The sequence below is a fragment of the Melitaea cinxia genome, chromosome 26, assembly GCF_905220565.1.
Source record: "Melitaea cinxia chromosome 26, ilMelCinx1.1, whole genome shotgun sequence".
In the NCBI taxonomy this organism is placed as follows: domain Eukaryota; kingdom Metazoa; phylum Arthropoda; class Insecta; order Lepidoptera; family Nymphalidae; genus Melitaea; species Melitaea cinxia.
Window position 1 is genome coordinate 4099305 of NC_059419.1, and position 9955 is coordinate 4109259.

Genomic DNA, 9955 nt, shown 5'->3' on the forward strand with positions numbered 1-9955 from the left:
AAGCGGCGATCTCTTCCAGACAACTTTAGCTAGAGAATAGCTATAAAACCATGGTAGGTAGGGTGTAATATCTACTTTTTTTTCTTACTTACCAGAATCATCATCGGAATCTTTTCTTCTTTCACGTTTGTTTTGCTTTTCTTTCAATTTTTTGAGTATTTTTCGTCCTATACGGCGACGTTTTGCAGACTTCGATTTTGTCTTCTTAATGGCCTGAAATATGTTTATATGAAAATATTAATACATTAAGCAAAAATTTTGTACCCCTTTTTAGGAAAATTACGCGGATGAAGTATGAAATTTTGCACACTTATAGCTTATTAGAGGAGTGCAGATTGCTAATATTTCTTTAAATTATGCATAAAAATACATAATCAGTAAAAAAAAACATTACACACTACCATGTACTTGATATTCACACATAAATTCGAAATTCGAGCATATTTAAATTAATTATGGTCGAATTTCGACCTCTGGGCGACCACTAGTAATAAATAAATGTGAAGCAAACGAAAAATAAAGCAATTCAATAAATAAACGTCAATACTACACGGTTGATAATTTTATAGTCTAGAATTAATGGACATTTAGTTTTATTTATATAGATAAAAATAATCTTTATTATAGTAACCGAGGTACCATTTACTGTATAACATTCAATGAAATGTTAAGTTACGTACAAAGTATAATTTAACACTTGTGTATTATTCACACATTTTAAAAGATGCCATAAAAAGAGAAAGAAATCTAACATATAATAAAATAGTACTACCTTTTTTTTAAGTATTTTTCTTTTCTTAACAGAGGAATCGTCACTTTCAGACAGTGATGTGGAAGACGATGTGGAATGTTTTCTTTTTCGATTTTTCGTTTTTTGCTTTTCAACTTTCATTTTACTGCTAAAAAAATTAATAGTTAAAACAACTACTACTTCACTATGTTGAGTAAATAGTTTTACAAATAAAATAATAATTAAAAAAAAAAACAAAAAAACCCGCCTGCGTGAAGAACAACTAATAGAAAATCAACTGAAAAAGCTGGAACAAGATAAAAATTCAATATGCACACAAAGTCAGCGAAATAAATAGAAACAATATCAAACATTTTGTGCTGTACATTTAAAATATATTAATATACGGTAGTCCTTCGAAACTTTATGCAACGTCGTACATAACATGCAGTTGGAGACATGCACAAAGAGAGAATGATTTGACTTATCATTCAATTTCATGCCTTAACAATATTTATTATGATTATTAAAGTTATAATTTAAGTTACTAAAGCAACCTTCAATTATATTACGTAGACAGATTATGACATATGTTTATATTTATATATATATTTCTAAGTAACCTACCTTTTATCTGGTTCCTCATCTAAGTCAGACTCTTGGCTCCAACCTTCGCTACTCAACTTAATCTTCTTAGACTTCTTATCATCCGCGTCTTTTTCTAATCCCTTTTTCTTTTTCTTTCTAGATTCTTGTCTAACTGGCGTTGTACTTCTAGACGTTTCTATCTTAGGATCAACAACATCTGGCCACACCGCTTCCATGAATCTTTGGAATGATATTTAGAAATATAATACAGCTACAAAGAGCGCAGTTTAAAAAGATATTTCCAAGCATTTAAAAAGTATATCAAATTAGAACAACCAGAATTGTTTTTTACCAGCACAATGTTTAACTAAATATATAGGATATATAATTATATATATAAATGTGAATTTTTTAATTATAAAAAATGCCCCTTGTATCCTTATTTGCAATTGTCATATATATGCCGTATCCTACGTGCCCAAAATTGTGTCTAGAAGAGATTGCTAGTAATAAGACCCTCTGTACACTTTTTTTTATTTGTAATATGTTAGTGTTTTGATTGTTGTTGTACAATAGTGTGTGTGTGTGTGTGTGTGTGTGTGTGTGTGTGTGTGTGTGTGTGTGTGTGTGTGTGTGTGTGTGTGTGTGTGTGTGTGTGTGTGTGTGTGTGTGTGTGCGTGCGTGTGTGCGTGCGTGTGTGCGTGCGTGTGCGCGTGCGTGCGTGAGTGCGTACGTACGTGCGTGAGTGCGTGCTTGCGTGCGTACGTGCGTGCGTGCGTGCGTGCGTGCGTGCGTACGTGCGTGCGTGCGTGCGTACGAACGTGCGTGCGTGCGTACATGCGTGCGTGCGTGCGTGCGTGCGGGGGCGGGCGTGCGGGTGCGTGTGTGCGCGTGTGCACGTGTGCGCGTGTGCACGTGTGCGCGTGTGCGCGTATGTGCGTGTGTGCGTGTTTGTGTAGCCAATAAATAACCATTTCACCTTAGTGATTATCTATAAAAGTTACAATTAAAAAAAACATTATCATACCTCTGATATTCCCTATCCAAAAAAAGTTCATCATTTCTCTGAGGAGTCTCCGACCTTCTATTTTGAATTCTATGCGCTTGTAAACTGTCTTCGGCTTCCCACTCATTAGATAAAGGAACTAAATTATTCTCGTTCAAACAAAGACTATTGCGAGGGTACCAGCCTCGAACGGTTGGGCACGGAGAGTCCGGAATTCTAGGAAATAATTTAATAAGCAACACTAAACTACTTTTATCTACCTAAAAACAACTGAATCTATAGCATTACTAGCTGACCTGGCGAACTTCGTATCACCTTATTCTTTTCTGAATAATAACATAATATATCAAAATAAAATATAGCCTATCTTTTAAGTTGGATCAAACTGCACACGGTGTTCAAATTTGATTAAAATCGGTTAAGTAGTTTAGGAGTCCATTGAGGACAAACATTGTGACACGAGATTTATATATATTAAGATTAAAACCACGCAAATACGGAATATTTAAAAATTACCTTTATTTAATCACCGCTCTGGTGTAATGCTGCAAATATTCTATTAATTCTAGAGGCGGGTTATTTTCCCGCTCAAGATAGATATTAGTCTTAATAGAAATTTCCATTTCATGTTTGGTTCTTATTTGTCTATCCTTCACATAATCAATGTTCCCAATTGTTATCGTAAACAAATAAAAACGATCTTTATTGTTAGTAGGAGAATAAACTGCACATCTACAGTGCAGTAGTGTGGTCTTAACCCTTAGAAGATTTGTCTAGTAGTGGGGCATTTACGTGATTTTGCAGTTTAATTGAGATCAGTATCACTAACATTATAATGAAATATGCGGAAAAAAAAAAACAATTATAAGATATAATTTATGTTTAAACTTACTGGTCACATCCATAAACTCTATCCACGAGATTCATCTTACACATTTCGAGTTCTTCGTAAACGATGCTACGATCTTTCACACAAGAACATCCTTTGGGATTCTCTGTATACCAAATTTTGGGAGTTGTACGAGTTTCCCTAAAAATATCATTTAAAAAAATTACAAATGTGATTTTATATTGATTCATATAATTTCATTTCCAAAAGTGGTTGAAATGAATTCTGCAAAAATTCAAACAAAATTTTTAGAATGCTTTTTCTACTGTTGATTACGATCTATTAATTTCTTTTAAACCAAATCTGATGATGACAATGTAAATTCCTAAAGAATAATTCCTCTAAATTAAAAAAAAATAAATAAAAAATAAAAAATCCCCACTACTACAAAAATAGTATATTTATTACAAACGATTTTACACTTAAATTTTGTTGTAGGTTAAATTGTGGAACAGTGGACTAGACTATTTTTAACCGACTTCAAAAAAAGGAGGAGGGTACTCAATTCGACCGTATATATATATTCTTTTTATGTATGTTCGGGGATAACTCCGTCGATTATGAACCGATTTTGATAATTCTTTTTTTGTTGGAAAGGAGATATCCCTAGTTTGGTACCATGGTAAGGAAACCAGGATGTGATGATGGGATCCCAGAGAAATCGAGGGAAACTCTCGAAAATCCGCATAGCTTTTTACTGGGTGTACCGATTTTAATGATTTTTAATTTAATCGAAAGCCGATGTTCATCATGTGGTCACATTTAAATTTCATCGAGATCTGATTACAACTTTTGGAGTAATCTTTGATAATGCGTATTTACTTGATTATTTTTTCGTCTACCTACGTTGTATTACTTGTCGATATAATTGAAGTCGGTTTTTCTTCGTTTGCCTGCAAACACAATTATTAAAAAACATCTCGTGAATTAACGATAAAAAAAAATTATTCTCACTTGTAACATTTATTCTTATCATGTCGAAACAGAAGTGGTTGACATATTTTGAGAACAAAACTCCAAGTTTCTAGAGAATCCACCGTAGATTTAGACATTTTCCTGTTCGAAGCTTCGTCCAACTCCTTTTCCACCGAAACTCTATAACTATCCACGGACTTGTAGCCGCTCTCACTGGTATCATTAGTCTTGTAACTATCCGATGATCTGTAACCTTCTGAATAATCGCTCTTTTGACTTTGGCTACGACTCTTGTCCGCGATCTCAGGAGTGACAGAGCCGGCTTTTGATTTTCTCGGACTTTCATCTTCTCTGTTTGGAGACATTTCGTATTCCACCAGCCCCTTGTCTTGACTAGTTTCGTCACTCATATCCTCTTGCTTTATTTCATTTATAACAGATTCCAAAAACGTATCATCGTTAAGGCCATCTAACGACGTATCTTTTGATGTATCAGCTCCGTAATCTAAATTTTTATCATACAATCCAGAAGAGTTTTTAGATTTACTTTGGTGAGCGTATTTTTCTAAACCAGAATCTTCGTCAAATATATCTAAAACTTCGTCATCGTTCGGGTCTATTTCAAATTTGAAAGAATCTATCACTGGCTGTAACTTTTCAATCTTAGCAGGCGCTTTTAATGTGTTTTCTAAGGCACAGTTTCTTAATATTTCGTTCTTCTTAGACAAACTAGCTTTCAATTGATCAGATGGTTCAGTGACCTTTATTTCTGAGAACGGTGCTGTCAAGTTAGAAGATTTCTCTTGAAATAAGGGACTTGAGGGGCTATTTTTATCGTCATTATCCAAGGACCAACTGTCACAAACTAAATAATCATTAAGATTGACGTCAGTTTCCTTTTCTATAGATTTATCTGTTTGTTTAGACTCTTCATTCCTCTCGTCTTTGCTTCTACTTTTTTCTTTTGTTTTCTCTCTATCTTTTTCTCTGTATTTCATATCATCTTTTTTATAGTCGTGTCTTCTTGAATCATACTTGTCACTTTTTCTCCTATCTTTGTTTTTCTCTTTATCAGCCTCACTCTTACGGCGATCAGACTTACGATCAGACTTTTCATGGCCAGATGATTCATCTTTTTTCCTTTGAAAAGGATTATCGTAATCGGGCAACAGCTTTTGATAGTCGAATTTAAATTCCTTACCTTCTTGTTTTGCTTTTTTAGCTTCACGAATAAGATCATCTACTTTAGCTGGATCTAAAGAAAAAAAAAATATAGTATTAAGCATATTAATGAATAACTACTATATAATACTAACAAAAACTAAATAAACAACATAATGTATATTTAACAGTATTTCTAGGTATACTCCTAAAATTCTTCTTATTCATACAAATATAAAAAAGCGTAAAAAGTAAGTCTATCTACAAATACCATTCCCAAGACCTAAATATATTTATTCACTGCACTAATTATGTATTTAAAATAAACTACTTACTTACGACATTTAGCTAGGAATTACTACTTTCAAACCAGAGACATCACTATACTTATAAATTCATATACTCTAAGGGATACATACCTAAACAAAGAAAAGTATGTAAACAATTAAAAACAAAATTTTCATATAAATTATCATAATTAAAAACTAATACTAAGCAATAATTGGTAATTTACATAAATTTATACTAAGCAAATTCAAACTGCTATTCCTATTTCCAAATAGAAATACCTGCACTTATTAAGATCTACTTCACTTGCTATAAACTAAAACTAAAAACAACTATATATATCCCAGCAATGCTGAACTTACAAATAGTGTAATTTTGCTTCGTACGTCGTTTAGATACGCCGCAAGATCTTTGTGACTTACAAGCTTGAAACTGTCGCTCTACATGCATTACACGAGACAAACACTTAATTCACTTAATAACAAGCAAGGGTAAATATAAAATAAAAAACATAAGGCAAATATTTTTACTAAACATTCAATTCAATGAAAAAAAAATTGCGTGCGTACAAAGTTCACATGTCAGAAGTGAAACTTCTTTGGCAAACTAATAAAAAAAAAAGCCAACGTCACGCAGTAGCCAGGCGGTCACCGATCTAAGTACTGATCGCAACTGTCGCTTAACTTCGGTGATCGGACGAGAACCGGTGAATTCAACGTGGTATGGACGTTTAAAAATCGTGACGTGGTGACGCGTTTTATCCGTAAAAATTTTACCCCTCATGCGCCCTTAAAGAAGTTTCACTTCAAAAACTTCAAACTGTAATCAGTTATGTAAAATAACATAACCTTTCAATACAAATATTTATTTCATTTATTTCTATATGTATGTTCATAGTGTTCTTTGTAAAAGTATTCACCTCAATGTCAAAAACAATTTTGTGATATATAAAAACTAAAAAGTGAAATGGATTCGAGCTGTCTATGCAAAAATTCAGAATTAATATTAGTATCATGTCAATGAAAGGTATGTTATTCTTAAATGTAGCATGATACGAAATGTACCGCAACACAAGCATTAATACATAAATGTTTCTTACCCAGGAACGACTTGATAGGTGGCATAGCTTTAGTCGGCATTGCCTTTTCGCTAGTAGACGTTGGGCAGATTAGACCTAACGGTATACCTAACTCGACTAACTCCATTTTACGCTTCATATCCTCAATTTCAGCAAGAGTTCTCTTTTGAAGATCAGTGTAGGAATCTGCAAATATTTTATGGATTATTAAACAAATATTCTTACATATTCAATAACTAAAACACACTGTAACACATTTATAAATAGTATAATTATCAATAGAATAGAATGATATAATATAATAATGGCAGTATTTTATGCCACCATACTTAACGACGACATAATGCTGACAGTCTGCGGGTTTAATTTCCGCTTGGGATGGATATTTTTAATTGTATAAATATTTTTTTCTGGTTTGGATGTCTGTCCTTGTGAGCCTCCTCAGCGCGCCACAGAAAGCACATTAAATCTCGGTTGTTATCATAAATAACTGATAACAATTGTTACTCATAGTAAGGTGGATTAAGCTTCGCACCTTCTCCTACATGGAAAAAGAGGGCTACGAACAATAGTGGAATGTTACAGGCTGAATACAATACTTGTTTTTGTGGGTTAAAACTAACAACAATAAAGTTTACAATTTTATCACACAATTCACAATTTATTGCTGTTACCTTTGGTGGCAAAATACCAATTAACACAAAATTTTGTAGGGAAGAACAACAAAAGAGCATTTTATAAAAAGGTACATGATATAAAAATGAACGCTACTTGACAGGTGATTGTATCCAATGGATAAAAAAAGTTAAAGTTTGCTAATTGAGGCGAAAAAGGTCATACTCTACCTCCTGCTATTCACGTCTAATCGTATCTTATGTGCAGGATAAATTTTATTGAAAAACAGACCCTTAAATAGGAAATGTTTTTAATTTTAACAATCTTTTTCTTTTCAATTACTTAAATATTAATTAAATACAATAGCAATACCTTGAAGAAATTTCCTGGAAGTCCCAGGTTTAGGAGGTTTCGGTTTTTTCTTCAGATCAGGGTCAGGGTCAGCTTTTTGTACTAGTTTTACACCACTTAATTTACCAATTAATACAGTTGTATCTAAAACAAATATTTAAGTTATACAATTAACTATAGGTATATCTAAACACTATAGATATTAAAGATTATCTTTTGACATATTTTAATCTGATATGAATTTTGAACTCTTGGAGGTTGATAAAGAATCTAAAACAAGAAAAAAACGCTGCAATGGCTAGGTGAATACAATATAGCCCTTACTTCCAGGTCCTGTCGCCTTTGGAACAATAATTGGAGTGATAGGCGCTTTCTTTTGAATCGAAAACGCTCTAAGTCTCTTTTTTGCATTTTCGACACCTTTAGCTGAGGATATAACTTTTGGCGTATTTGGTGTTGAAACAGGTGTTCCTGTTTCTTTCAAAGGCTAGAAAATAAAACGTTTGATGTGATCAACATATTACAAATACATATTAGCATAGTCTAGCTTTAAAATTGTTACAATAAGCACGGGTTTTGATGATAATCATATTTTACCAGCGGAATTTCAGTTCCTGGAGGTGCTGGCTGCTCAGCACCAGGAACTTTATTTTTACCACCTTCGGAATCCATTGTTATGCTTTCCCACTTGCCTAGTATCTACTTTTACTAGTTAGTTCACTTATAACCTCTTAAAAATTAAACTAAAGATAATTATTATTGCATATGATTAACAACTACATATTTCATATTCATACTATTATTTTTTTTTTTGTATTAAACTACATTGTATATTTCTTCTTCATTATATTTGTATAAAATGTTTGAGTTGTAGTTAGTTAGTTAGTTGATTGATTGATTGGTTTAATGGCTTTCAGTTGTGCCAAAGTAGCACGGTTGATTCCGCCAATGTCACGTAGAGTGGAGAACACACGAAGGAGATTAATTGGTCGGTGCAGTAGAGATAACAGTCTCTATTTAATTTTGAAAACAGGCAAAATAGTCAGACTTTCATTGTTACACCATAACCTAAAACAACACAAACATTTAATGTTAAACTAAGACTACAGCTGTTAGTAACTAAACTATTACAAAATAATTACACTAGGACAGACACATGATTTATTTACAACTTAATTTTATTTATTTCAAAATATTTACACAAAAATCTACAATAGGGACTAAACACCAACATTAACAAACATTGAACAGTTAGTTAGTTAGTTCTTTGCTTAATGGCTTTTAGTTGTGTCAGTTTGACACATATCATTTCGCCAATGTCACGTGGGATGGAGAACACACGACGGAGATTGTTATTATTTCGGTGGATTTGAGAATACAATTTAGTTAAATTTTGAAAATACACGAAAATAGTATGTATTTATTCACAATACTCTCAAAATGTACAAAAATATAAAAATATTTATAAGTATATAACATTGTACTAAATATATATATATATATATATATATATATACATTGTAATATTTACAATTTAATTTTATTATATTTAATATATTTACATAAAAACGAACACAGAGGACTAAACACAAACATTAATAAAGATTCAACATTTATAGGGCGGGGAACTTCAGGAGGGAGTACGTCATACAACGGATGAAGGAGTTTGGGGCAATTAAACAGGATATGGGATGGAGATCCTTCATCTAAACCGTGTTTGAGTTGTATTTTTGCAAACTCTACAACAGTCAACAGTGAGAGCCAAACCAAACCAAACATGAAAAATGACAACAATGGGTGCGTTCCAGTAAAGGCCCGCAACGCTATCAACCACGAGTCCACGACCGCTGAAATTGCCGTTCCACAGTCCGATTCCGTGAATTTTATAAGTGGAACGAGTATTCGGGCGCTGTCAGGTGTCAGCTGTGTGCTGGCCATGGAGCATAGAGAAACTATGCTCCATGGTGCTGGCCAAAACGTAGAAAATAAGTGCTCCCGCACACATACAATTAAGTTGGCCGAACGCCGTTACGACTAAATCGCAGAGTAAACTAATAGATATAGTGACATATGGAAGCCCGCACATCTTCTCCAACTAAGTTGTCCAACTACTAGATCGTTCAATAAGTCCCGAGACTAACCTGGAAATGGCGCATATATTAAAAACTCTTTTGATTTTTAAAAAGTACTGGCTATCAATACAAGAATATGTGTCAAATTTTTAAAAATGGAACAATAAAATTATTGATTTTGAAACATTTAAGTGACGCTACGGTTGTAATTTCGATACAATGGAAAAAAACGAGTTTCGCGTGTTGATAAAACATTGTTTTT

The 9955-nt window shown here is 33.0% G+C and overlaps 1 protein-coding gene across 1 annotated transcript; it reads right to left on the reverse strand.

The window, feature by feature from the left end:
• Window positions 1-71: 71 nt before the first annotated feature.
• On the reverse strand, window positions 72-8457 carry LOC123666421. Its single transcript, XM_045600513.1, has 10 exons — window positions 8219-8457; window positions 7946-8108; window positions 7643-7765; window positions 6677-6841; window positions 4168-5383; window positions 3217-3354; window positions 2346-2540; window positions 1358-1558; window positions 773-899; window positions 72-213 (listed from the first exon to the last, which is right to left on the reverse strand). Exons 1-10 carry the CDS (start codon window positions 8291-8293, stop codon window positions 85-87), a joined length of 2532 nt encoding a protein of 843 aa, XP_045456469.1. The 5' UTR covers window positions 8294-8457; the 3' UTR covers window positions 72-84.
• Window positions 8458-9955: the final 1498 nt, after the last annotated feature.